The sequence below is a fragment of the Pelmatolapia mariae genome, linkage group LG6, assembly GCF_036321145.2.
Source record: "Pelmatolapia mariae isolate MD_Pm_ZW linkage group LG6, Pm_UMD_F_2, whole genome shotgun sequence".
Classification (NCBI taxonomy): domain Eukaryota; kingdom Metazoa; phylum Chordata; class Actinopteri; order Cichliformes; family Cichlidae; genus Pelmatolapia; species Pelmatolapia mariae.
Genome location: NC_086232.1, coordinates 37,003,130 through 37,030,740, shown reverse-complemented (window position 1 = coordinate 37,030,740; position 27,611 = coordinate 37,003,130). Strand labels below are relative to the sequence as shown.

At 41.0% G+C, this 27,611-nt stretch overlaps 2 protein-coding genes and 1 non-coding gene across 12 annotated transcripts in view; all 3 read right to left on the bottom strand.

The window, feature by feature from the left end:
• Positions 1-15,834, bottom strand: part of htt (huntingtin) — a 31,108-nt gene extending 15,274 nt beyond the window's left edge. For 3 of the 9 annotated variants that reach the window (XM_063476844.1, XM_063476845.1, XM_063476848.1), the window contains exons 1-40: positions 15,392-15,834; positions 14,557-14,640; positions 14,027-14,147; positions 13,852-13,911; positions 13,606-13,685; positions 13,287-13,425; positions 13,046-13,187; positions 12,732-12,910; positions 12,432-12,636; positions 12,032-12,079; positions 11,690-11,767; positions 11,167-11,570; positions 8,579-8,773; positions 7,515-7,638; positions 7,308-7,423; positions 7,110-7,221; positions 6,774-6,911; positions 6,283-6,441; positions 6,095-6,192; positions 5,818-5,957; positions 5,602-5,665; positions 5,392-5,492; positions 5,140-5,286; positions 4,741-4,861; positions 4,501-4,646; positions 4,221-4,402; positions 3,892-4,109; positions 3,615-3,741; positions 3,409-3,533; positions 3,207-3,317; positions 2,983-3,060; positions 2,159-2,382; positions 1,834-1,912; positions 1,568-1,729; positions 1,426-1,481; positions 1,160-1,308; positions 920-1,056; positions 703-819; positions 439-561; positions 53-312 (exon numbers count right to left, since the gene is read on the bottom strand). In XM_063476844.1, coding sequence (XP_063332914.1) covers positions 53-312; positions 439-561; positions 703-819; positions 920-1,056; positions 1,160-1,308; positions 1,426-1,481; positions 1,568-1,729; positions 1,834-1,912; positions 2,159-2,382; positions 2,983-3,060; positions 3,207-3,317; positions 3,409-3,533; positions 3,615-3,741; positions 3,892-4,109; positions 4,221-4,402; positions 4,501-4,646; positions 4,741-4,861; positions 5,140-5,286; positions 5,392-5,492; positions 5,602-5,665; positions 5,818-5,957; positions 6,095-6,192; positions 6,283-6,441; positions 6,774-6,911; positions 7,110-7,221; positions 7,308-7,423; positions 7,515-7,638; positions 8,579-8,773; positions 11,167-11,570; positions 11,690-11,767; positions 12,032-12,079; positions 12,432-12,636; positions 12,732-12,910; positions 13,046-13,187; positions 13,287-13,425; positions 13,606-13,685; positions 13,852-13,911; positions 14,027-14,147; positions 14,557-14,640; positions 15,392-15,489 — 5,447 coding nt within the window. In that variant the 5' untranslated portion in view covers positions 15,490-15,834. The remainder of the gene's footprint in view (positions 1-52; positions 313-438; positions 562-702; positions 820-919; positions 1,057-1,159; positions 1,309-1,425; positions 1,482-1,567; positions 1,730-1,833; positions 1,913-2,158; positions 2,383-2,982; positions 3,061-3,206; positions 3,318-3,408; positions 3,534-3,614; positions 3,742-3,891; positions 4,110-4,220; positions 4,403-4,500; positions 4,647-4,740; positions 4,862-5,139; positions 5,287-5,391; positions 5,493-5,601; positions 5,666-5,817; positions 5,958-6,094; positions 6,193-6,282; positions 6,442-6,773; positions 6,912-7,109; positions 7,222-7,307; positions 7,424-7,514; positions 7,639-8,578; positions 8,774-11,166; positions 11,571-11,689; positions 11,768-12,031; positions 12,080-12,431; positions 12,637-12,731; positions 12,911-13,045; positions 13,188-13,286; positions 13,426-13,605; positions 13,686-13,851; positions 13,912-14,026; positions 14,148-14,556; positions 14,641-15,391) is intronic. The other 6 variants (XM_063476850.1, XM_063476851.1, XM_063476852.1 and 3 more) reach the window with 4 other exon arrangements.
• On the bottom strand, positions 2,797-2,926 carry LOC134630113 (small Cajal body-specific RNA 14). The gene has a single exon (XR_010094179.1). It is a non-coding gene; the product is annotated as a small Cajal body-specific RNA 14 (non-coding RNA).
• A 4,510-nt stretch (positions 15,835-20,344) lies between the features above and the next one.
• The window catches only part of grk4 (G protein-coupled receptor kinase 4), a 51,817-nt gene continuing 44,550 nt past the window's right edge, over positions 20,345-27,611 (bottom strand). The window contains exons 13-16 of one of the 2 annotated variants that reach the window (XM_063476843.1): positions 26,636-26,773; positions 25,900-26,037; positions 24,780-24,957; positions 20,345-23,569 (exon numbers count right to left, since the gene is read on the bottom strand). In XM_063476843.1, coding sequence (XP_063332913.1) covers positions 24,781-24,957; positions 25,900-26,037; positions 26,636-26,773 — 453 coding nt within the window. In that variant the 3' untranslated portion in view covers positions 20,345-23,569; position 24,780. The remainder of the gene's footprint in view (positions 23,570-24,779; positions 24,958-25,899; positions 26,038-26,635; positions 26,774-27,611) is intronic. The other variant, XM_063476842.1, reaches the window with a different exon arrangement.

Below are 27,611 nucleotides of genomic sequence, written 5' to 3'. Positions count from 1 at the left end.
AAAGAGCAGAGTAGAAACCTTTCTCAGCCTGTTAAAGATAGTAAATAATAACCTGGCAAATGTTTCCTCAGGTGGAGCCTTTTGCGTTTCACCATTAGTTTCCTGTTTGCAGATTGTGTCAGCAGCAGGCGGGTCGTTTGGGGAGGGGCTATGCTGATGCAGGCGGCGGATAGCGTGGCAAGAGAGGAGATTTGGAGACAGTGCCAGCTCATGGACACGGGAAAGCACAATGTCTTCAGTGGACTGCGAGACCAGTACCCTAAGCACTGCCAGGATACCAGATACCCACAGCTGGACTGTAGCTACAGATGCCTGCAAGAACCAATGTCAGATTTCACATCAAATTTTACCTTTTCCTGTTTGTTTTTTTTATAAATCAGTCACTTAAAAACTAGAGAAATTGTGAGAAAGTGCACGCTATCTGATGAGATGTCTCACCATGGTGGCTGGGATGGTGAACATACTCTTGAGCAGCATGTCAACAGGTCTGAGAGAGGAGGGTGCCACCGTCTCAAACAGAGTGTTTAATACTCCTAATGCCTCTGGAGAGTCCAGATGCATCTGTGTAGACCAAACATACAAATATGCTTACTGAAACAAAAAGAAATTGCCTGATCACGTATCTGTATAAATTACTGTAAAAATTAGTTGGCTTTAACATCAAGGTTAATCCGACATATAAACTTGCAAACAATTTCCTACCTGCTGCTTGGCAATCATGGGAAGTATGACGTCTGCAATCTGTCTGGATAATCTCTTCCACTTGTCTTCATTCTCTTTGTGACACTGCTGCAGTACAAGAATGAACATCTCCAACACCTGCAGCAGACACATGAAAGCTTGAGCAAGGCAGAGAAAAAGTGGGTTGAATATCTGATGATGTAGCATGCTGTGTCTCTGCATCTACTTGTAAACATACCTGATGGTACTGCACAAGTCTTAGCAGCATGGAGACCACAACTTCTTTCTGTGTATCCAGCTCCTTGCCTGCATCAGCTTTGTTTGAGCCCCTCAAGACAAACAGATCGTGAACTATAGGCTGCAAGGCTGGGATGGCTGTAGAGGAAGCAGAAAAGTGTAAATGTAACCATCAGCAAGAAAACGTTTGGAAGTTAAAAGAGGAATTAGAAATTATATAAGTCATATGCATTCCTCTCACCATGTGTGACAGCTTTTCTGCCACTTGCCATAATGCCATCACACAGCTGGATGATCTTGGGAATGCTGATAATCTGCTTGGAGTGGTAGCGTTCATAAGATAGCAGCACCAGGAAGAAAAAGATGTTGGGAATGATGGCCTCTGAATCTCTGTAAGTGATGCAAACAGTTATTTTATTTCCCACGAAACATATGTGACAAGCTTTAATAGTTCATATATATACACACACAGGAGAAATCTGAAATTCTTACTGACTCAAAACATACCTGAACTGCCCCACTTCAATGTACTCAAACTGTTTCAGGACAAAGCCAATAAACACCTAAAACATAAATTTCTGAATGAGCCATACTATAAAATTTGAAGTTGGAGATGACCAAAAAAAAAAAGTGCATGTGTTTGTTTTACCTGGTCTGAGTCTAGCAGGCAGTAGTTGACTCTGAGCTGCACAAGCTGAGCGAGCAGGTCCAGTACTTGTCTTTGCAGCGCCACAGATGTGCTGGTGGTATACTGCTTCAAAGCTTTGATCACCAACGGCTCAAACAGTCGAATGTGGTTATGAATGGCATTCTGAGAAAACAGAAGATGCAACTCTCAAAACAGCAGCAGACCACATAAGCGACTCTTAGCGCATAATATCAGTATGGAACAGCAGCAAGACAATGAAAGCGTACCTTGTCTCCTCTGTGGCGTGCTGCATTTGTGATGCTGGATCTCAGTTGATTGGATGCTTTTTGCATTACATCAAACCATCTTAAATTAAAGAAAAAAAAAAGAAGAAAAAGAAGAATCCTTTATCGCACTTAGTTCATACATTTTATATTACTTACACACACACACACACACACCTATAAAACAACTGAATGCACACTATAAGCATGTGCAGGGGTGGAGAATAAATATGTGCAGAAAGTCACAGAAAAAAAAGGGAGAGTTTGCTATTTCCTAAATAAGGACATCTATGCATACGTATGGGAGACGTGTGTTACTAGAACTCACCCAGAGGTATCCTGCTCCTGTTCAGCCTGCACCATGTTACGGAGGCTTGCATCAGCAAGAGCCTGGGTAAAGTGAGTGTATGGCGCCATGAAGCAGTAGTGGTAGAGTCCTGGCCGCAAGCTGGAAGAGCCAAGACGTAGAGCTTTGCCCTGGGACCGGCTGGGTCCACTCAACACGCCCTCATACTGGGAGGCCAGGTTGGTCCCAAATAGTGTCTTCAACAGCTGGAGAATAAGTCAACTTATTACCACAAGAACTCTTTTGCAAATATATATAAACATAAATATATACAAAAACACTATAATTTTCAACTTTACATTAAATTTGAGAATCCAGTTGATATATTTGAAGTATTCCCTTTCTTTTTTTTCCAAAACACAGCAATAATTAAGCTCCAGTGAAACCTCTTTTCTTTAGGAGCTCCTCCACCCGTAGGATTAATAGTTATATAACCAAAATCACTTCACCATTTAATTCTGCTTTTATTCATAATTGACATGCTGTGAATAACCCCTTAAACACTGACTTCCTATGCTCCCTTAAAGTCCCTTTAGTATGTCTGTGGACTTATCAAAGAAACTGAAAACTAGATTACCACTGAGACAGAATACTAATGTGTGTTGTTCTATAAATACATGAATGTATGGAACCATCGCACAGGGGAACCAATGCCTTTACAGGCCCTGTCGGCAGGAACCAGCCTCACTCTGTGTGGAGTCACACCAGCTGCAGCACACTGCTCAGTGCTAGAACCACAAAGACTGCCACACATTCAAAAGGATATACATCTAAAATTCACAGGCATTAACACATAACATACTAACCTGTTGCACACAAACTGTGGCCATGGTTGGTTCTCTGGAGAAGCAGGACTTGAGGTAGCCCAAAATTTCCTCCACACACTAAAAGAAAAGAAAAAAAGGTTACTTCTTCTATTGATAAAGAAGAAGATTATCAATAAATTGGCTGTTAACCAGAAATGAACAAGACCCCTTGTTAAGGGATCGCACCAAACTTAACACTGAAAGACGATGAAATTCATCTTTACCTTCCCGATGTCATGAAGTGTGGCTAACTCCAGCAGCTGAGAAAGAACATCTAATGTAGCGCGCAGGAAACTTCCAAACTTTTCTTGGCTACTGTGAAGGTCCAACGTAACCTAGAAAAACATTAGACCAACCATAAACCACCATACAGGCAGCAAAAATCTATTAAAATCATTTTAAGTTTAAACAAAGAAGTGTTCTGACCTTATAGTTGGCATGCGTAGCTTTGAGCACATCATAGAGCTTGAGGTAGGGAGGCAGGTGGTAGAAGTTGCCAAGGGTAGTCGATTTGTTTACAGTTGTTGAGCCTGTACTGTCTGTTGGCCTACCTGCTTAGAAAAACTCCACTTAATATTCTGAGACTCACAGAGATGATCTGTACCCTTTTTTAAGCATGGTGAGGCGTTTACCTGTGTTGGCCTCGCTGCCTTTCTTTGGGCTCATAGGGGTGGCACTGGGCTCGGCAACCTCCTTCTCCTTGCCTTTCCTACGAATGGGACTGAGGGAGGGGGTGTTGCTCAGGGAGGGGAGAGTGGCCTATAAAGTTGGTATAGAATGCAACAACAGAACACAATACATCAGACATCCTGTGGATCAAACTTGTGGTAAAATGCACCTGAATGCACGGTGCCAAATATTTTCTTTCATGAGTCTGTTAAACCAAATAACTCTCCTTATCAAACGCACCTTCATTGCTGGTCCTGGTGGTGTATCATCCAACACATGGGCACAGATGTTGAGGACCTTTAGCAGATGGGAAAAGAGTTGCTCCACCATGACCACCAGGGAGCGTTCTGATAGCGCGGCCCAGGGTTCCTCCAACTTACTTGGGCCTCCACTACTGGTCCCACTGCTGCCTTCTTCCTCCCCAACCCAGGGATTACGCATACATTTAGGAGCCACAGCTGAGAACATCATTAGGGTAGTGATGAATCAACAAATGTCAGAGTAAAACATGTTCATGTCATATTAAATTATATGTAAAATACCCGAAACTCTTAAAGTAAATTACCCACCAGCTATGAGGTTTCCAGAAAGTAACAGTGCATCCTGATGCGCAGAGAGATCCAGTGGAAACCAGGCAGAAGACAATAAGGAGAGCACTGTGTTGGCAATTCCTACAGTCAGAGTCCTCCGCTCTGCATCTGGTGCAGATGAGGTGGTTGAAGAGGCTGGAGCACTGCTAGGCTGTGATAAACTGCAGAAAGGAGTGAACAGACAGAAGGTAAGGGGAGTCTAGAGAAAGAGTTGAAATGATTATGTAAAAAAATGTATTAATCAGTGCAGCATACAAACCTGAGGGTTCTGCCCCTACTGCGGTTAAGACTAGAACGGGATGAAAAGTTGCTATTGGAGCTAACATAGCCACAGTGCCAACCTGTACTCCAATTGCCCACCGGAAAATTTGAAGCTAGAAGGCACAAGGCCTCACAGCAGCCAAACTGCAGAGAAGACAGCATGATAAATATTTAGATGTTATGAAACAAATGCCATAAACTTGCTTTAGAGCAGGCAAACAATGAGCTGAAAACCTACAGTTAGAGCTCTGGAGGTAGACGAGGTCAAAGCATGCGAGACGGCAGCAACTACTCTGGACAAGTTGTTCTCCAACGTGACATCAGAGATAGTGTTGGACATGTTGTAGCCTCGGTATGTCCTGGTGACAAAATTTTAAGTAATTATTCCATGGTTCCCTCAGGAATTGTGTATTTAACTGCAAAATCTTATAAAAGCTTGTGGCTCAAAGCATTTCTTATCACAAGAAAAATATGTCTGAGGTTGAAAATAGCTCTTATAATGAGTACAATAAGACACATTGTACTAAAAAAAGGATAACCAGGTCAACAAGGTTGAGAACTTCTTCATAGTAATATAGGCTAAGCTGACCTTTGATGAGGCACGAGATATACTGGAAGTGTGTGCGCGCGTGTGTACCTTGTGATTGTGCTAACTGTGAACTGGGATGGGGGTTGTGTCTCATGCATAAGCAGCTGCAGATAGACTGAACTCTGGTCTCGGGCGATTGCTACCACTGGGTCAACCTGGCCCTGGTCACAGTCATAGAACAACCTGGAAACTAGTCTGTAAAGAGACAGGAAGAGAGATATGACGAAAGTCAAAAAGGGCTTATTTACAGTCCACTACATAAAGTACATAGCACGTGCTATATGTGAAGAGGCATTTTACCTGCTGACCGCAGAGGCAGCCACGTGCCGTACTCTTGGATCGTCATCTCCCAACAGATGTATGACCACATCATTCAGGACTCTATCTTGCAGCCGCAGACGCTAGAGAAATGTAAACAAACAACACCAGTCAACAGCTGAATGCAGAAACCCAGAAAGGATATTTCAAAGAAAAGATCATAAAAAAAAAATAATCAGAAAATAACCTTACCCCAGTGTAGTGATGATCTCCTTTATGTAAAGTCTCAGTTTTCCTCTCCAAAAAATTAACTAATCTAAAACACGGGAAAAAGTAAAAAAAAATACTTTAAAAAGCAATTATAGGTAATACAAAGTAAAGGCGAGCTTAAGTTTAAAGTTGAGTTATTATTATTTTTAGAAAACAGAGACTGTATAAAACAGGGATCAGGATACAAAAGTATCCTACCGGAAGTCTAATTCTGCCAGAGTTTCCAAGAGCTCAGTGCGAACAAGCCAATAGGAAGAGTCCTTCAGCGCAAAGAGGTCAATCACCAACTGCAGGCCAAGCTCACTCAGGGTACTGCTGCAAATAGTCGTGATGCAGTGCTGAAACAAAACACACACAAAAAAAAACAATGGGTCAGACTCACAAACAAAAGCACAGACACAAAAAAAGAACTTGAGGGACAAAGCAAGACAGAGAGAGTAGAGATTACCAACACACTCACACAAAACCATCTTACCCTCACTGCAGAGCAAGCCATCTTGCAGGTGACAGAGGATTCATCTTTCAAAGTCTTCTGAAGCAAAGGCACCAAGTCCACCAGGGACAGTGGGTTACCTAGAGTACAGACAGACAGGTATGATAGGCATCTTTAAATACTCTCAATTCTTTGCAAAATGCAAGTAAGACAAAGACCAACACACAAACCTGTTGCACTCTGCACACTGGCCAGCCAAGTGTGTATATTGAAACGTGTTTTGGTGAGCGCAGCTTGTATGATGGCTGCACATAGGATAGCTGTAGCTCCTCTAATCTGGGGGTCTCCATGGTCAATGAGGCCCAGGACATCACTAATATATTGTTGCTCTGAAAAGGTAAAAAAAAAAAATAATAATAATAATAATTATGCCAAAAAGTGTTAAAAGGCACACAAATACAGTTGTACAAATAAGTTACTATTCTGTAAATGAAAAATGCTTTCACTGTAACAAATGTAGTGCAGAGCGCCTTCAAACAAGACATTTTTTTCCAAATCAGAGTATGAAACGCACATGTCAAAATGCAAGTAACAATAGTTGGATTCTATTTAGCTTCTTAGTTTCAGTACTGGGAGCATACACACTGGTTTACTGTTGCACGTTACTTAGACATCTACTAGATAGGAGCAGGGTTTTTTGGGGGGGGTTTTCAGTTCTTACCTACTACTGGAACGCCGTCCAGCGGCTCCAAATAGAGGGAGTTAAAGAAGGCTTCGGGATGCAGTGCTGCCGCTGCTCCAACACAGCTGAGAGCCAAGGCTTTCACACTTACTCGCACCTCTTTGTCAGGAATCAAGCCTGAAGAAACACAAAGCAAATAATAGCACACAGAGATGTCAAAAAGTCACAGGAACAAGCACAACTCCGATATCTGAGAGGCCTGAGAGTAGAAGTTGTACTTTGCTGTTAGATATATTTTGACAATCAGATCAAGGAGTCAAATTTTCAGTTTCAAAACGAAAAAAAAATTTGGTATTGAGCAGAACACCCACTCACCATTTTTTTGTCCTGTTAGTAGGAAGGAAGCAGCAAGAAGTCGGACACAGTGCACTAGAGGCTCCGCACACTGGTCTGTATAGTGCCCAATTGGACCTTTTATGCGTGATGGCTGACAGAAAAGCAGACAGGTGACATAATGTTAACCTTTCACTTCAACCATATATGACAAGCACGGAGAGTTTTAAGTCACTTTACCTTATTATCGGGCTCGGGTTCAGCAGGTTCATCCTTTGGTATGAAACGGTCCACACTGCTGTCTGAACCCTGCCGGTTGTGACCGCGGCCGTCGAAGAGATGAGGCTTGCTAAGAGCTATACACAGAAACAATAACCACCATTAAAGCTTTCTATTAGGCAGAGCCCATCTGCGTTTATATGTGCATAGCTGTGTACACAAACGCACCAAGTGCTGACTGCAGGAATGGTTCTTGGGGTTCTTGGGAGGAAGGTGCTGTTCCTTCATCTTCTTCATCCTGTAGTGTTCCAATCTGCATTCCAGAGTACTGACTCTCACTGCCATCCAGTACCTTATGCACACACAAACACACACACACACACACAAATAAATTAAAAAGAAACCATCTTCAGAAGGAAAATCTCAAATTCATAAATGTATTAGAACTGGCAGTTTGCCAGAGTTTGAAATGTAACTGCATGCACATGATACCTAATACTTTCGACTCACCGAGTTACTTACTGGACAGAGGAAAAACATAACAAATGACTAAAACTACAAATTAAATTTAAAAAAATTCCCCCATTAAACAGGTCTACTGAATCATGCTTGGGTCAACACAATTCACAGCAAATCAACTGCATACAGGAAAAAGCACAAGCTTAAAAAGTCAACAATCCAGAGGAAGACCAAGCTTTTGCTCCAACCTGACCCTGAAATGCTAACAATATTTTTTATTAAGTAGAACTACAGCTCTTCTAAAGTGCATGTTATTCTCTTGGTTTTGGTTTGCATGACTTCTGACAGTAAACCAGCTTGGTAAGAACAACTCTCCCTCGCAAGATAAACCAATTTAATGGTACAATAAAAAAGAAGAGAGAGGAAAATGTGAATATTGTCTTATTCTCCAAGTTTGGCTGGAACAAAAGCCCGTCACAGCCTCTTCAAATGGTAGAGAGAACTAAATCTGAAGAATTACAAAAAACAAAAAAAAAACAGTTGGCCTTCATGCCTCTCCTTTTGAACTTCACTCCAGGCCAGTCACACGGGATGTCAAAGCTGCTTGCTTTTATCAAAACGCATCTGATTTTCAGGAGGGAATACCTCAAAATGAGGGGGGAAAGAAAGGTGCATAATCTACTGTCAGTGACAACAGGAGGGGAAAAGAGGCAACAAGCTAGGAAAAGTCTTTGCATGGGTTGAGCCAACCAAAGGAGAAAGAATGAAGAAAGCCAAATGTATTGAAACAAGCAAGCCCATCCCAGTCTGTTCACTGTGTCCAATTGGCTGACCTTGTCACTACTGCTAGAGGAGGAGGTGGTGGCATAGAAGGAGGAAGAGGAGGTGAAAGAAAATGAAGAAGACGAAGAGGAGGCAGTGTAGACAGATGAGTCGCTGTCTGCGGCATCGGGACCCTCAGTGGAAGCTGGCGAGGGTGGGGAAGGCTCAATCACCCGCGGCAATGAAGTGTGACTGGTACGAAGTGACTGGTACGAAGGATATAGGAAAGGGGGGGCAAGACCACAGAGGTAGAATTATTATGTAACAAAAGTTCTGTAGTTGGGGCCAGAAAGGCAGATTAACCTGACACTCCAGGTACAGCAGCAAAAATCTGCAAATTAAACCTTTTTTTTTTTTTACTTTTTCTTAAGTAACATTTGAAAGAGTTAGAGTTTTATTAAATGAGTGGATGACAGAGTTAAAAATCTAAGATAGAAGTTTTTTTTGGTTTTGTTTTGCTTTGTTTTTATATGTACTAGATTTTAAAGAAAGTGTTGCATTATGCATATGCAGCTTTTATTGTTTCAAGTCCTGAATGCATCATCTAGGAATGATGCTCATGATTTTTTTTAACCTTAGGAACATGTTTTGCTGCTGACAAGAAAACTGGTTTCAGAAGAGTGAAAAAGAGTGAAAAAGCATCCCCCAAAATAATCCTAACAGGAGAAACAGACCGTGAACTTAATCCACAACCAAGTCCAACAGTCAAAATTACTGTGTCATGATTAGGAGCATAATAAAAAGACAAAAAAGTAATGACATAGAAAACAAGTCCAACTGCTTCTAAAAGCATAACAGGGGAAAATAAGACTTATCCGCTTCTCAGTCTGACGTCATTAGCTGTTTCCAGGTCCAAATTCCTCTTCAATTCCCAAACTCAAACAAACACTGGGGCATCATTGAAAGTTAGAAACTGTCTAAATCCTTTCATCTTTAATAAAATGATCAGTGTGGCTGCTCTACCGGTTTAACATCCAGGCATTCATGAAAAAACAGAATTTCTGAAGTTTAACAGAGTTAGAAGTAGGCTGGGAGTTAGCTCGTTGGTTTCCATCTGAAGATAATGTACAATGTTCTGACTGAGGGATTTCTGAAAAACTAAAAACGCACAGCTCTGCTATCACGTCAGACATGAATGAAGACAGAAAACTGAACAGCGGCGACGTTTGTAGGGTTACTGAAGTTGGACTAGCTGGTATATAATAATGTGCTACGTTGTGGCTAGCTACAGAGCTATGGTTAGGGTAATATAGAAACACATTAGCATAGTGAAGCTGAAGGATAGACGCTGACTTTTTTTCCCCTCAGTAAATGTTAACGTGAGGTTCAGGGATGGGCAATCGCATGGCAGGAAAAAATGCTGAAAGCGAGCCAAACGTCAGTCAGAAGTGATGATCCATCTCCATCACGAGGTAAGTCATTAATATACTGCTGCATGGTTTGGATTACTTGCTGTGACAAATTCCTCATCCTCAGCTTCATGTACCTGTTCAAATCTTTATTAGCCTCAGGGTGATTCTTTCCTGACCCATTCAAATATTTGGTATCCAGCAAATCGTGAGCCAATAGGCTGTAGTTACATCGCAAGGTTTTAAAAACTGAGCTTTAAAATGTGTTGCAGATGAACACTAGCAATAAAAATCCAGAGAAGCCGACAGTGATCACTGACTATTTTTAGGGGCTTCTTCAGATTAAATTTAAGAAGATTCAAAGCATTAAAACACCATAAAAAGACAACAGCCTTAATAAACGCAGGGTAGTTTGTAAGCAGGGTTCATACATAATCACTTAACAACCAGATTGTGACTTATTAATGTTAGCATTATGGTTGAACACTTAAGGATTTCATGTTCCTTTTTTACTGCACAAAAGATTTAAGGATAAAAACTGATCTTCTTGAATCATCTCAGGAAAGTATTTCTAGCTGCTACTCTGATAAGCTGCTTTTTATCTTTTAAAAAGTCTTCAGAAACAAAATGCTAGTGTAAAGGAAGTTGTTTTGTAATCACCTCCTGTTAATATGCTATTCAATATCACTACTGGAAGAAATATTAATTCTCAGGGACAAAGAAATATATTTGACCCCAAAAATCTTTTACAATCAATTTAATTCATTTTAAATGTAATGTTATTTTTAGCACCAGTTCATAATAATCTCATGGATTGTTATAGAATATTACAGGGAGCATTCCCACCTCTGAAGAACTCAGTGGTAGTGGTGGTGAAGAGAGGAACACCATCTACCACAAGTCTTCAGGAAATCAAGGGGGATAATAAAGTTGTGTAATCACCAATATTACCAATATTCCACTAATGTTGAAGAAAATAAGATGTTTTCAGTGGGATAGAGGTTTGTCACTCATCCAAGTGACTCAATAAACTACATCTAGATCAACAGAATCAACATTCTGGGAAGTGAAGCATCATTTTCAAACCAAGAAAAATGCCATCAGAGACATAAAGGTTCAGAGTTAATTAATGGATTGCATGGTAATTAAATCCATCATTGTCTAGGGAAGCACACTGTTCATTGTATTCAACAAAAACCCACATAACTCAAATAAAATTAGCCATGTGCAGTCCTACCCAGTCAACTTACCAGTTCTGCTACATCCGAAGGGGTGACAGCTGAGTCCGGTCCCTCTGTGGTGGTTTGGGAGGAGTCGCTGGGTGGAAGCGAGCGATCATTAGTGCCTAGCAGTGTCCCACTTTCTCCTAGAGGCCCTCCCTCTGGAGTCGCATTCTCTGGGGTGGTGTAGTCAGCAGTCTCTGGGGTAACATTTGCCCCACCACTGGAGCTCCGACTCAGCATTTCCTCCTCGTTGTCATTGGGCGACTCTGGAGTGCCTGACGTAGATGTCCCAGCTCCGCCACCACCCTGTTCTGAGGAGGCACTGAGGTCCACAGAATCACCAGGCTGCAGAGCATGCTGGGAAGACCGAGGCTGTTCAGTGATGATGTCCACCTGGGCTGCAGAGGAGCCGTCTGCACCAACAACTGATGCTAAAGTAAGAAACACACAGAAGCTTTATTTTTGCTCCATATACTTACACTGTGAAATTAGGAACACAGTCAAAGTTGACATAAACTTGACAATTTGCTTGCTGGTGTTTGTATCTCACCTGTGAAAGCACCAGTAGTGACCTCAGTCCTCTCAGGGTCATCCTCCAACCCATCCTCCTCTCCAGAGAGCATTTTACCTGGAAATAACAGGTTTATTGTCAATATGAATCTGTAAGATTAACAGCAGTTTAAAAGAAGGAAAGGCACTCAAACCTAAGTGTGGTGATTTACTTTAAACTGAGCACAAGAATAAAATTTATATATACAATGATAATAATATGTAATTTTAGGCAAGTCCACGGCCTTTAGTGCCTCACAGTTGAAGGTAAACTTGTTCAAGCCCTGATTGGCAGATCTGAGAGAGGAAAGAGGTGAACAGAGGAGATAAACAGACTAGTCACCTCTCTGTTTCCTGAGAAGGAGTGGACTGCAGGAAGACCCTCCCCCCGCTGCAAAAGGCATGAAAACAGGAAGCAGAAATAGAAGTTGAGGAGTAGGAAAGTAGTACAGGCTCAGAGAAGCTTATAAGAAACAGAAACTATCTTTAGGGATGTCAGAAAATTAGTTAAAATGCAAAGAAAAAGGCCACGAACAAAAGAAGAGGCTAGAGTGGAACCCCAACACAGTTTGTCCATGCGGTCCCCTGGCAAGGTCAGCATAAGTGAATGAATTATAAACTAGTTGAAACAGATAAAAATCGTGTCTCTAGAGCTGGTTAACTGTGTAAATATTTCTAGGCACATATCTAAAGGGATAATAAAAAGCACTGTTTAGATAGTATTAGTCAATTCATGTGATTACCAATGAATTCAAGGATGCTGCCAGAACGTGAGCGGTTCTCAGTGTCCTGACGAAAAACGGTGGCATGTGGGATGCTACCAGCAGTAATGAGCATATGCAGAAGCTCTGGTGGGGGAGTCCTGAAGACCTGCTGCAGCAGCTCCAGAGCAGCTGTGACCACATTGTGATCCCAGTGCTGTGTGTAGTGTAGGGTTAGCTCATACACCTTTAAAAGACATGCATACAGAATTATTACACATCCAATTATACAAGTGTATACAAACTCTTTTTTCACATATACACACACAAATTCCATCTCACCTGCAGCAGTTGTTCAGGTGTTGGCTGTACATCAGCTTCCTTTCTCATGACACCAAAGCTTCCTTTAAGACTAGTGGAGTTGACATGCTGCTGCAGCAGAGGCATCAGGTAACGAAGGGTTAGCAGCACCCCCAGTATTAGATGGCTGGGGTGTTCATCATCCACCGGAACCAACAGACCTGGAAAAAGGAGAAAAGGGCAAAAATTCCAAATTAGCTCACATATTTTAACACAAATGAGCTTAGTGAAATGTAAAAGGGTAGAAAAGACATGTCCACAGTCTGTGCTTGACAGTGAGCCTGTGTGCGACCTACCCAGAAGCACATTAAGGAGCCAGGTGTAGAAGTAGCTGGTGCGTCTGGAGTGCTGGCAAACACTAACAGCTGAACTGGCTGCTGTCCGTCTAATGGTTGGGGAGCTGGACTTCAGATTAGCCACAAATGCCTTCAGCAGCACCTAAAACAGAAATAGTTGGATGATGTTAAAAAAAAAAAAAAAATTTCCAATGGACTATGATTTTTTTTCTACTTTAGCACACAATCAGCAGGTGAATACCTTGATTTCACCATCATTGGCAAAGTGTCCCAGGGCAGACATGATCTTGGGCATTGCTGTAGCAAGTGTCTCCTGCACAGTCTCTTCCTGCCGCTTTGTGATTCTGGTGAGGCACGGCAACAGGTTGACCAGGTAAGGTCTGCGCCATAAGGGAGAGAGAAGAAGTATACATGAAGTAAAAGCAAAACAAAAATATGCATATGCAAGTAAAAAAGCACAGATACTTTGATGTTGTCCCCACAACCACAGCAGACTATAAACTAAGACATGTTGTGGATAATGGTTTAAAAAAATGTAAAAATATTATAAGTTTCCATACCTGCATTTCTGCGGTCTGATGAGGTGGGCAAGCTCAGCAAACCTCCATAAAGCTGCCCTCAGACTCCGAGAGGCACCATTCTATTGAGCCACACAAGCACTGATATTACCATGTCTAACATCTGACCGTACTTTCTCTAAAGAAATGTCAAACAATTTCTTTTCACATCTAACACTGGCCTATAGTCTGAGAGTAAAGACATATAAGGTGTATTAAAAATGCTCACTTTACAACCCCATGCCTTACCTTTTTAATTTCTTTGTACAATTCCAGCTGCAGTCTAGGCAAGTTGGAGTCCATCAGTGCCTGAAAATTATCAAAATGAATGATTAACACTACCACCAACAACACCAAACTTATTTTGACAATTTTTGTCATTAATATTCTCATTCATTTGTCCCATCTTGCAGATTTTGCTCACTTTGATTATTTTGTTCAGGCACTCATCGGCTACCATCCGAACATCTGATTCACTGTCATCGCTGCAGAGCAGGAACATTTCCATGGCGATGCCAAGCAGTTTCTGAAACTCTGGAGATGTTCTATTCCCAGGACCAGAGAGAGGAAAAGCCAAAAATATATTAATTTTTTCCCTTTCTCAAACTGTTAACCCCCTAGCATAAACTCACAAAACTGAGGAGCAATAAGTTTTTTTCAAAAAGGACATTACAGAAAAGAAAAAAAAAACTATATGTAAAGATGAACATGTCCCCACTTCATTCCCAAAATACAAAAGTGAAACCAAATATCACAGAAATCAGTGAAATCAGGTGTAAAATCACTACTGAAGAAGCTCTGGTTGCAAATGACATCACCCTGCACCTCAGACATTCTTTACAGAAAAGCTATCTTACCGTTTATACAGTTAGTGAAGGTGATAGGAAACCCTAAAAGAATGTAAAAAGATATTACTCACACCAACACATATTTAGATCAAATAACAAAGAATACCTCAGTGACTGAGCCACAATGTTTTCACATATTGTCAGACAGTGGGTCACCCTGTCCTTCTTTGTGGCAGCTTGCTCCTTTTTTCTGTGGAAGATAAGACAAAATGCAAAAGATGAGCGTGAGTGTGTGTGTGTGTGTGTGTGTGTGCACAAAGAAAGACTGAATTTAGGTATCTTGCTTATAGCCAAGGAATGTAGTGATTAAAATAATAACTATAAGTCAGAGCCATCCCCTAAAACTGTATTCCTTACGCGCCGATCCCATCAATTCATTTCTTTACAAGCTATATAAATGAATTCCTATGCCTGTGTTTCAACCAACAACGGACTAGATCTGTAAAACTTCTTGGAGATGACGCAAGTGCAGGAAGCCCACCTATGTTGATCATTCCATTCATAACCATTTGCATAAGCAGTTTAAATATTATTATGAAACTCAACATCCTCTGCTACTGAATACACAAAATTACGTCCTTGAAATTGATCCTCCTGACCCTTTCACGTGTTCTTGGCATCAGCCTTCTGTGTTAGCCATCATTTCAGCTGATCTGATCCTAAAATCAGGCTAGCAAACAATCAGATCGCGTTAGGATAGCGAGCATCGCTAAGCAGCGATCTAAAGCATGGCAACAAGTGGACCTAAATAGGGTGAGAAGTATGAATAAGACCTTAGCCTCATTCCCAGTTTACGTTTTAGTACAGCTGACTTAAAGCCATCTATTAAACGTTGGTTATCTACCCGAGCTGGACCAACGCTGCTAGCACGATAAGCTAAGGGTCTAGCCTAACGGCTCCTCGCCTCCTATTCTGTCACCGCTGGACAAAAATAAACTTACTGCCTCTGAGCGAGCTCCTCGGCGGTCGGTGGTCCCTGCTGCTGCTGGAATGACTTCAGAGACTCAAAGGCCTTCATCAATTTCTCCATGGTGGCCATTTTAGCAATCTACAATAAGCAAGCTTGCTTGACTAGCTAATATTTACTATGTGAGCTAACTAGCTAGCAGAGTAGAGGCAAGTTAACGTTTGCGCACGTAGAGAGCAAGAGGTGCGTAGTGCGGCGAGAGTGCTAACACTACTCGCGACAGCTACCACCAGCTCTCCGCCTTGTCTTCTCGCAGAGCGCCAATTATTCTTTCACACTACTATTCCTAAATAAATCAAATGCAGGTTGATAATAAGCCATCTTTGATGCAGCATTGCGTTTTCCCACCAATCACACCAGGAAGTAGCTTATGTGACAGGTTTACTGAGAGGGGAAGGGTGCAACGTCAGCAGCCAATCAGAGTCCGGACTTTTGTTGAGTGGCTTTAGAAAGAACCAATACGAAACTGTGATTTTTTTTCTTTTGTTGTTATTGTTGCAGTCACGAGACCGCTGAAATCTGGAGTGCAGGACAGATTTGTTCAAGTGTAATTTACAAGTATTGACTTTAGTGTGTGCGCTGATAACAGTGGGTGTCAACTGATACGAGACCGAAGGAAGGGAAAACAAATGCACGGAAACCAGCCCCTCCACACAGTTATTCGATCATTTATTCTTTTGCTAGTGCTATGATCTCTGACAAATTGGAAGAAGCAGGTAATGAATGGAGCAAAGGTAGGTCTAACGGCATAACATATATAACTTATATAACTTTAAGTATTTTACTCCTGATTTTGTTTCTTTTTTATTTATTTATTTATTTATTTCAGATCAAACTAATTGCAATATTAGACAAACATAACCCAAATGAATACAAAATGCTGTTTAAATGATTATTTCATTTATTAAGGGAGGAAAAGCCACCCAAATCTACCTGCTCCCTAAACCTAATAACTGGTTGTGCCTCCCTTGGCCGCATCAACTACAGTCAAGCATTTATTGGATAGTTGCTAATGCGTCTTTCACAGTGCTATGGATGTGGACTTGTTGGTGTGTGTAGAATCATAGTCCTGTTGACCTAAGTGTGCTTGACTTTCAGGATTTGAGTTAGTGGCCAGATACTCTAATTCAGGATTTTCTTGTAGAGAGCAGAGTTCATGATTCCATCAATTACGATAAGTTGCCCTGGTCCTGAAGTAGCAAAGCAGGCCCAGACCATCATACTACCACTACTTTAGAATTTATTCTAATAGGCACCAAATCAAAACTGACCAAAGTTCCAACCAGAAGTCTTTCATTATCCAGTGATAACTGTGTTGTCACACCTTCCCCTCCGGTTAAGAGTCTTGGTGTCATCCTCAACAGCACTCTTTCCTTCACGGCACATATAAATAATATCACTCAGTCTTCTTATTTTCATCTTCATCATATTAACCGCTGTCGTTCTTCAATCACTTCAAACAGTACCGCCATACTTGTCAATGCTTTTGTTCCATCTCGTTTAGATTACTGTAAGTGTGTGTCTGACAAGGTAATCAGCATCACAGGGGCACCACAAGGGATCGTCCTCTCCCCCTTCCTCTTCACCCTCTACACCACAGACTTCAGCTACTGCACAGAGACCTGCCATATTCAGAAGTTTTCTGATGACTCTGCAGTGGTTGGATGCATCAGCAGGGATGATGAGACAGAGTACCGGGCTGTGGTCGACTCCTTTGTCACGTGGTGTGAGCAGAATCATCTTCTGCTCAACATGGCAAAGACCAAGGAAGTGATCGTGGACTTCAGGAAGACCAGGAAACACTTGACCCCTGTTTCAATCCAGGGGGTCAGTGTTGACATTGGGGATGACTATAAATACCTCGGAGTACACATTGACAATAAACTGGACTGGGCTAAAAACACCACAGCACTTTACAGGAAGGGCCAGAGTCATCTCTATTTTTTGAGGCGACTGAGGTCCTTCAACATCTGCCGGACAATGCTAAGGATTTTCTACGAGTCTGTTGTGGTCAGTGCAATTCTCTACGCCGTTGCATGCTGGGGGAGCAGGCTGAGGGTCGCAGATGCCAACAGACTCAATAAACTGATCCATAAGGCCAGTAATGTTGTGGGGATGGAGCTGGACTCCCTTAAGGTGGTGTTGGAGAGGCGGATGTTGTCCAAAATAAAGACAATGTTGGATAATACCTACCACCCACTCCATGACATGATGGTCAGTCACAGGAGCACGTTCAGTGAGAGACTGAGATTACCAAAAAGCACCACTGAACGACACAGGAAATCATTCCTGCCTGTGGCCATCTCCCTGTAGAACTCCTCCACTTAATACACTGTATACTGCAATAGCTACACCCTTTTTGCACATGCTCTTCTTTCTTATTCAGATATTTATCAATAAGTGACTTATAAATATATATATATATATATATATATATATATATATATATATATATATTGTGTCTATTTCTTACTTAGTGTATTGTCTGTCTTTGTTACTGTTTATACTGGAGCACTGTAACCAAAATAATTTCCCCTAAGGATCAATAAAGTATTCTGATTCTGATTCTCTATGGTCTATCCTCATAAATCTCTCCATAAATTGCAGTTAGTTCAAAATACGGCTGCTTGTGTTATATTCCGAATTAGATGTACTAAACATATAACACCTATTCTTAAACAGCTCCATTGGCTCCGTGTCAATCTTAAGATCCTGCTTCTTACTTTCAAAGCGCCTCATAACCTTGCTCAACTATATTTATCTAATCTTCTCCATATGTACTCACCCCCTTGTACACTCCACTCTTCTTCAGCTTCCCTTCTATCTGTTCCACCTGCTTGCCTGACTTCCATGGAGCTCAGAGCTTTTAGTTGTTCTGCCCCAAGACATTGGAATGCACTTCCACCAGCTCTCTGGCCTACAAACTCTCTCCACTTTAAAACCCATCTATTCAAAATTGCATACCCTTCATCGCGATTCCGTCTTAGTCTATTTTTACCTTGTTTAGCTTTTATACTTGCTTTCATACTTGTTTTTTACTTTTCATTTACCTTATGTTTTTATTTTTATTTTCTTTTTGTACTCATGTAAGGTGTATTTAAAGGCACCTATAAATAAATAAAATAAATAAAATGTATTATTATTATGTCTGTGAAGGTTCTCAGTCATCCAGGTCATCGTAGTCAAAGGAGTTTGCAAAGAAAAGCGTCTGGACTTCTTTAAGTTGCTTGAAGACGTTTCACCTCTCATCCGAGAAGCTTCTTCAGTTCTAAGGTCAAATGGCCGAGAGTCCCAGATTTAAACCCAGTGGGAGTATCCCCCCAAAGAGGGACAAAGGACCCCCTGGTGATCCTCTAATCACATGAGAGGACAGATGGTTTGAAAGAGGAGTGAAAGAGGCCATCTATGTCCACTGTGAGCGACCATCTTTGAACAGAGGCGGTGGTTTATGACACCAACTGTCTGCCATCTATAATCCAGTTTTGAGTTCCCTCCCCAGACGCCTTAATGCCCACTCACATCTTGGGCCATCTGACCTCAGGAATTCACATGACAAGGTGGGGCCAGGTTTCACAATGAGCACACCCGAAACCCTGGCTGATTAGGTCCCACACCCGCTTTCACACCTTGGCTCATGTGATTAGAGGATCACCAGGGGGTCCTTTGTCCCTCTTTGGGGGGATACTCCCACTTGGTTTAAATCTGGGACTCTCGGCCATTTGACCTTAGAACTGAAGAAGCTTCTCGGATGAGAGGTGAAACGTCTTCAAGCAACTTAAAGAAGTCCAGACGCTTTTCTTCGCAAACTCCTTTGAGTATTATTATTATATTACTATGTTTGATTGCTGATATGATGCTCTTTTTATGAACTTTTGTGTTCTTTCAGTCAGCAGTGGTTTTCCCTTCAGAATTCCCCCATAGGTGCCATTTTTGCTCAGTCTCTTTTTTTTACTGTTGAATCATGAACACTAACCTTAGCTGAGGCAAATTAATCCTGCTGTTCTTTAGATGTTGTTCTGGGTTTTTTGGTGACCTTCTGGATAAGTTGTCAATGAGTTCTTGGAGTAATTTTGGTAGTTGCATCACTACTGGGAATGTTCACCACTCTTCTATGTTTTCTCCATTTGTGGATAGTGGCTCTCACCTTGGTTAGAAATGGTTATGTAACCCCTTCCAGACTGACAGATGTCAATGACTTTGCTCCTTAATTGTTCTTGAGTTCCTTTAGATTGAAGCACAATGTATTGTTTTTTGAGATCTTTCTGTCTACTTTAGATTGGTTTCTATTTACATGATTTCTTGATTAAGAAGGCTGTGATTTAGCAAGGGTAGCATTACCTTTCCACATATGGAGTGTGATGGCAAAATGCAAACTGCATCCAGGACAGAAACAACTCAGTTTTGCTACTAACACAATTTCGGCTCTTTGCAAGCATCTCAGCAGACAGCATTCTAACGCTAAGATAGCCAACAACCCAGAGTGATGTTAAAGCTGATTGAATACTGACCACAGCCCCAGATATGCTGCTTAGTGATGGTGATGACTTTCAAAGCAGAGCCAATGAGAACCCAATGAGAATCGATAAGGATTTTTAATCCATAAGTGATATCGATAATGGAATTGCTAAATTCTTATGAATTCCCATCCCTAGCTTCATTATGCCTTTAAAATGAAATCATTTAAAAATTGATTTTGTAATTACCTGGGTTATCTTTGTCTTACATTAAAATTTGATGAATGTTCTGAAACATCTAAGGGTGAGAAATATGCAAAAAATAAGAGGAGGAGGGGGGGGGGGGGGGGGGGGGGGGGAATACTTTTTTTTTCCCCAGCACTAGATCATTACATTTTATACTCTTCCAATCGATGGCCTTTTATTCACAGTAATAAAACAAAAAACACAGAACAAATAAGTCAAGACACAAGTATTTTTATACAAATGGCAGTGTATTATTTCATAATTACAAATGTCAGATATGGTACAACAACCAGTGATACAACTTGTACAAGAATTAACAATGACTGCAGTGGTTGAACGACATGACTGTACAGATACAAAATAAAGAAGAAAAATCAAGAAGTCCCAGGCCGAGTTTGAAAACCCATAATCCATCCATCATTTCTCCCTTTCTCGAAAATATTACTTAACTGACAAATCTGGACAAAAGAACGTGAAACCCCGCAAAACCTCCCAGCCTGTGTCGGTGGTCATCCCAAAGCTAGACTTGAGTAAACTAAATAACTTGCGCTTCGAAACGTCGCTGGTGAGCGCCATCCCAGTGTTCGGGAAGTGGCTTGACTCACCATCAGAGTCTTGGAGGAAAGGCAGAAGAGAAGGAATGCGCTTTATGAATTCAAAGACTCAGCTGGTCGCCTTGCGATTCATAAAGATGTCCTCAGATACCAGTGAGATATGTTGGCACTAGAAGGTCATAATTTACATATACAAGGAACCTGAAGTATTACAAACTGATACATGCTTGAGTAATAAAACATATGCATTTTTCTAAACAGGCATTACAATGCACTTAGTGCGGACATTCAAAACTGTTGAGCTGTTTAAAGTTCCTTTACGCAAAGGAATTTCTCTAAGAATGGACGGAAGGATAAAGAGGCTGAAAAAAGGCAGGATGTCAAAAATTAACTTGGTTATTGGCACATATAATAAAGGCTGTCAGTCTTTCTCTACTAAATTCTTCAAATAACAAAGAAATTCTAATTTAGTTTATGTTGCTTTTGGTATCACTGGCAAAAAACTAAAATAAAAACAAACCAACAAAAGATTAAAGACACTTTTCCCATAGTCATTGTCAAAACACACCATTAGTGCAATGGAACGAAAAACAGAATTTCTTCACTGCTATATGGAAGGTGTAAGAGTAAAGATGGTCAAAACAATGATAGAGGCATGGGTGGTGAACACAGTTTAGTTTCCTTGTGAGAATGAGTGAATCAGTTACATGTTAGAAATACATAATTTACAAGGTTTTTGAGGCTAAAGAGCTAAAAGGCTAAAATCTACAGAGGCAAGCAAAATCAGCTTCAAATGTGCCTGAGAGCAACAACAAACGAAATAAAGACACTAAGAAACTCAATGACAAGAAGCCAGCAACAGCTAGATGCACCCATCTGATTCCTGATAATGGAATGTGCAACAGGGAACAAACTCTTAGAATAAGCCACTTCTCCAAATTAGGCAATTACATAGGGGACCTATATGTGTGCCACTTTAAATGTATACAGTTTCAAAAGTGTTAGGAATTGAATCAAGCTCCTACATGATTCTGAAGCGCTGTATTGACAAAATGCAGACTTTGCTTTTCTGTAGAAAAAAAATTGATTAATCATTTAGGTTATACACATAAAACTAACATGTGCAGGTGGGGTATTCACAGCATTAAAAACAGAAGGTGGAAGTAAACAGCAACTGCCTCCAAAGCTAAATTCATAAAATGGGTCCAAAATGCCTCAGAAAGTAGCAAATGGTGAACATGTTTTTTTTTATATAAATGGGGAAAGTAAAGAAAATGTATTTGCTCTTGGCTGATTAACTTGGAAGGAAACAGGGCTGTAGGAAAATGTAAAACAATCTTGTTTCTGCAATTCAGAACTCAACTGATTGTTAATTTCTCGGCATCTGCGCACATGAGCAACTGTCTCAGGTCATTCCTGAGAGAGCAACATCCCAGCTCTGAATATAGTAGTCAAAGGTGGCCATCATCAGTAACACATTCTACATGTATCTCAAACAGTTATAGCTAGGGAGGATAAATGGAGGCCAACTAGCGATCAGCCAAGCACAAAGGCCAAAGACGGCTGACATCTGAACCAGCGGATCAGGCGCAAGAGTTTTTGTTGTTGTTTATTTTTTCTTTTTTAAAGAAGCAGTTGTCAGCTGCAGGCCAGGTCTATGTTACATTTCCAACATCGCCTCCTTTATCATCCATCTTCCTGTTCCAACTCAGTCAAATGTGTCCAAACACCCAGAGGCTTTCTGGTCTGCTTAAAACAATATGCATGCTATACAATTCAAAACAACTGGACACCGTCAGAAAAGGAAATAAAAGCCAGAGAACACAGTAAAGAAAAAAAGACGAGGAATAGAGATAAATCACCCCAAAAATATTCAACCTAAGTGAATAATGTAACAGACTTTTACTCAATAGCTGTGCATCTAAAAATTAATGTTCTGAGCTTTTGCAGCTCATGAAAAAAAGATTTCTAGAGAGGTCCAGTAATGATGGGGATCAGGCTTCATGTTACTGCAAATGGCCTCCACCATATCATATTTACTATTTAACTCTTACACGTGCTAAATAAACCACAATTGGGAGTAAACTTGCCACCTCTGCTAGAACTGGGTCGGTACAGGCACCTAGAAGACCGTTCACTACACGTGCCACCTGCATAACTGGGCTGAAGAGAGGGATCAGATTACCTAAACCAATTTAAATACACAGGGGCAGTAAGTCCTTGAAACAGACAGGAAAAGTTAAGCAGTGTGGCATTAACGCAGCAACGGTAGTCTAGATTCATTTTTAACCCCATTTCATTAGAATCTACACACTTCATTTAGAACTACCTGAGCCTTGAGGCATTTGGAGGCTAGGGTTAGTTTGAAACCAGGCAGAGCTGATGTACTAAAAACATGTCACGCTGGCCAAATCAAAGACAAAATTACAGCTCACAAGAAAACAAAAAGACCTTGTGCTACATTGAGAAAATAAAAAGACTACTGGTACTGTGCTTCTTAAAAACAAAACAAAAACAAAACAAAAAAAAGCTCCCCAACACACTTTATCCATACTCATTCCAAAAGAAAATAAAAAAGGAAATAAAAATGTAAATGTATGCATTCAAGTGGTACTTTTATGGCTTTTTGTACAATACAACCTTTAGTGAAAATATACATCTAGACATAAATTCAAGTACAAATGTACAAAATCTTTAAACTCATACTTTTTTCTTTAATTATAATACACTTTTAATACAGCTCATAAATACAGGTCAACATTCACTGAGTTCCTAAGATTTGCGCTCGGTTGGAGTTTGTGGAGAAGTTCTGCGGCGGAAGGTGCAGGTGAAGGGAGTGGTTTAAAGTCGCGAGGGCCCTTCAGTCTCGTCATCGCTGTAACTGCCCTCAAAACAGATCTGGGAAGGAGTAAAAGTGAGGATATATCACTAACATTGGAAACCTGCATCGCTGCACCAGCTCACATGTGCAAGATGATGTCACCCTTGCCTATAATCCTTACTTAACCACATTAGATGTGGTTTTTCGGTAGGGCCAAAGCTGGAATTAGTAAAATACTCAACTGCAAGCGAGTTGGAAGATGACATACTGTAAGACATGCAAATCAACGTATCCATAATAACCAGAATAGTAAGTAGGACTGCTATGTAAATGTGTGCTGTTAAAGCACAAGCTATCTCTAAAGATGTGAAATTTCCTTGACAGAGATCCGTGAGCAGGCATCTTTTACTGCAAAGAGATGGCTGATCTTTGACTGATGTTCATTTTTTGAATCCAAGAGGGACCAGAGAACAGTGTCTGCAGTCTTCATCTCAGTCTTCTATGATCCTGACAGCTTCCACTAATAAGATAAGTTGGCCTGGAAGTAACCTGAAAGTCTAAAACAGGTCAGGAAGGAAAAAAAATCTGTAACTTTCATTCTCCTTATTATCTCTCATGTTCAGTGCAGTTACCTTTCTACATAGGACCGGGCACATTTGGATGACTTTTTTCCCCATGATTTAAAACCAGAATTTTGTATTTACTCTTGTTAAAATTTGTTTGATAACCTGAAACACCCAAGTGTGATGAATATACAAAAAAAAAAAAAACAGAAGACATCAGGAAGGGCGCAAATACTTTTTCATGACATGATACACTATATGCACACAATACTACCCCACCTACACCATGGAAACCTAAAGGGCAGTAAGGGCTCACGTATCTTCTTATTCAAATCTCTGGGATCAAACAGAAGTTGTGACAAAAAAGGTAGGAATCTGTGTAAAATTACAAGAATTCAAGGGAAGTTTAAAGCACAATATAAGGTCCAGTAATAACAAACAGGAGGGACATAGTGAAAATACCCTGTAAGCTGAACAATCCTGCAAACAAACATGCTGTTAGAATCATTTATCATCACTGAATTTACATCACTATTAGTACATCCCCTAAGCACAAATCACCCCTTAAGAATATGCAAAGCGTTTAGTGAGGAAGGGTTGCACAGAGAAGGCGGGCCTTATTCAAACAAAGTTTCACAGCTTAGAGATAATATTTCAACATGCTGAGTTTGGATAAGGCCTTGGGAAAAAAAAGAAGGAAGGAAAGTAGGAAGAAAGGAAGTACCTTAGCCCCCACCCCCTCGCACAGTTGCCGGAGCACTAGCACTTGCCTCTCTTCTGAACAGGCGGTAGAAGAAGCCTCTCTTTGGTGGAGGGTTAGGCCGGTTCATGTCCAGGTCTGGGCACAGTGTCCCGTCTGTCTCGTAAACGTTGATTTCTTTGAAGCACTCCATCTCGATCATCTACACACGCAAAGAGAGTGTGAGTAATTAAACCTCAAACAGGTGGAAATTAGTTAGTAGTCAAATCTGCTGCAAGGAATCTTTTGTCTTTTGAGATGCCCCCTGCTAATAAACACACACATAAAAATAAATATGTTGAGCATTTTGAAAATAAAGTCTAAATTTCAAGGTTAAAGCCAAAAATGTATTTTGAAAAAAGGGGAAATGTGGAGATTATCGTTGTTGTTTCAAGACAAACTGCCATGTTTGCTATACCCTCTACAAAACGCAATGTTTAGAGCACCCAGTTAAACAAATTGATCGGTCGTCTCATGATATAAAATACACCCGCTTTATTGCACGAGGGTGTAACCATCGATAACCTTGCATCTGTCCATTGCCAGCCCTTTCCTTTTGTCCGCTCTTTCAGGTTGTGTGTTTGTCCGTCTGACCAGATGCAGCTTTTTGCACCATCTTTTCATCGTCCTCATATTTATCACCACACTTTATGTGCTAAAAGAGAAATCATTTCTTTCTTGGTTACAAAAACCAATTCTTGAGTATGATTTCACTAACTCAGAGGGTAGAGCAACTGCGGCAGTTTGCCTTGAAACAAAGACTGTAATCTCCACATTTCAACTTTTTTCTCAAAATAAAATTACAACTTTAATCTTGAAATTTCAGCTTTATCCTCAAATTGGTCGTTAATATTTTTTCTTATCGTGGCCTTAATACTCCTTCGTAGGAGTGACTTTCATTCCCTCTCCATTCATGTTGGACATTTAGGACATAACTGAACACCTACACTTACACACATGCGGCAACTTCACATGCAATCCACACTTATTATTACTCTGTCTTCCAAATTCATCTTAAAGCAGAGTGCACATCATTTATGCAGGTGTTTCTATGTGCTGTGGGTGTAAACAATGACATCATCTCAACGGCCTGAGCTCGCAGTACCTCGTTCTGCCAAGGGATGGAGACACTGCCTGTGACAAACTTGGAATAAAAGTCGTCATCGGTGGGGTCAAGGTTCACGCCTTTGACAGTGGAGAACTGCTCAATGTCCAGGACATCTTTACAGTACACAGCTCGAGGCTAACAGAGAAAAAAAGAAGGAGAGCATTGGAATGACTCAGTGATGTCTGAATGATAAGGGAAACGCTAAACCAGACATAAGTGAAATCAGATGGATTCTTGATTAACATGAACTCTTCACATGCTTAAGATTTCCACAGTGCTCTGTTTTTCCTCAACGTGGCCTACTCTTGTGTATAACCCAAAATAGAACCACAGATAACACTATCTACTTTCAAGTATTGATTTAACCCCTTAGGTCAGTACTCTCCCTCCCTTGTTCCATTTACGGCACTGAAAATGCAATGACTTTCACTTTTTTTTTCTTTCTTTTTCTTTTTTTTTTATCTTTAAATCCCAGTTAAAGAAAACATAAACCCAAACACAAAATTACAGTGCTACAGAGTTTCTGGTTAAACTAAATTTATCTGGGAACATCATTGCCATTAAAGAAGGGCAGCTAACATAACGACAGTGAAATTACACACCCACTTCTCACCATGATAACAAGCTGCTTATGTGCGTTTGTTTACTGTGACAGTGGCATTTCCTGCAGAGTTTTTCCAAGCTCTGAAATGTTCCTGTGTGCACTGTGAGTTTGGAGATGTGAGGCTCTTACATCTGGGATGAAGGGAGGGTCCAACATGTTGGCCTCCAGCCGTTTAAAGTTGATATTTCTGAAGATGGGGTGCTGCTTGACCTCTATGGCCCCGCCACCCTGACAGCCCAGTCTCTCCTTGGGGTCCTTGGCCAGGAGCTAAGACACAGCAGGAGAAGAGGAAGAAGGAACACACTTATAAACACTGCAACCCTTAAGAATGATCTGCATTTGGCTCAATTGACCGAGGTAGATAATTTTATGCCTTATACATTTCTCACTAGAAAGGACATCAAATTAAAAAAACCCATTTAATAAATCACACACAAAGAAGAGGGAGGAGGTTTCCTGTGATGCAGGCTTTTACGACTAATCCCTCCAGTTCAGTGTATACAAAACACACATAGCTGAGTTGCATGTAATCCTCTTGACTGTTTGTTTCCGACCCCACATAATCTAATAAAAACTACACAAATCCATATGCTCAAAGGTTAATGCAGCTCTATTATGGCTAGAATTAGAGAGCGTCACTGTAAGGACTTCTGGGTAATATTACCAGCACCACCTACAGTGCAGCAGGCTGACGGCGTGGATTGAGGGCTGTTGAGTGGTTTGATACTAGCAGACACTCTCACTGGCCCTGTTGTCACTCTGATGCCGATCGCTTTCACAACCAACAAACTGGCGGCGTCTCACTTTTCACCACATCTTTTACGCTCGCTCTCTCTCTGGTTGTCCTTCGTTTCTCTTGTCCTTGTGCAACTCTCGTCCAATTTACACCAGGATTCAAAGCAGATTTTCACTCTTGCTTTCTGCTCTTGAAAACTCACATCACTTGCCTATTTTGGGATGTGGTAATAGCCATCTCTTTGGCACAGCAGATATGGTCCCCCACCACCCCCTCTCCTTTGCTGCATTCTCTCCCCTTCCTTATTATCTTTCTCCCATTTCTTGCTGAACCCTTTCGTCTCCCTGCTCCCCCAACTCCTCCTCTCCC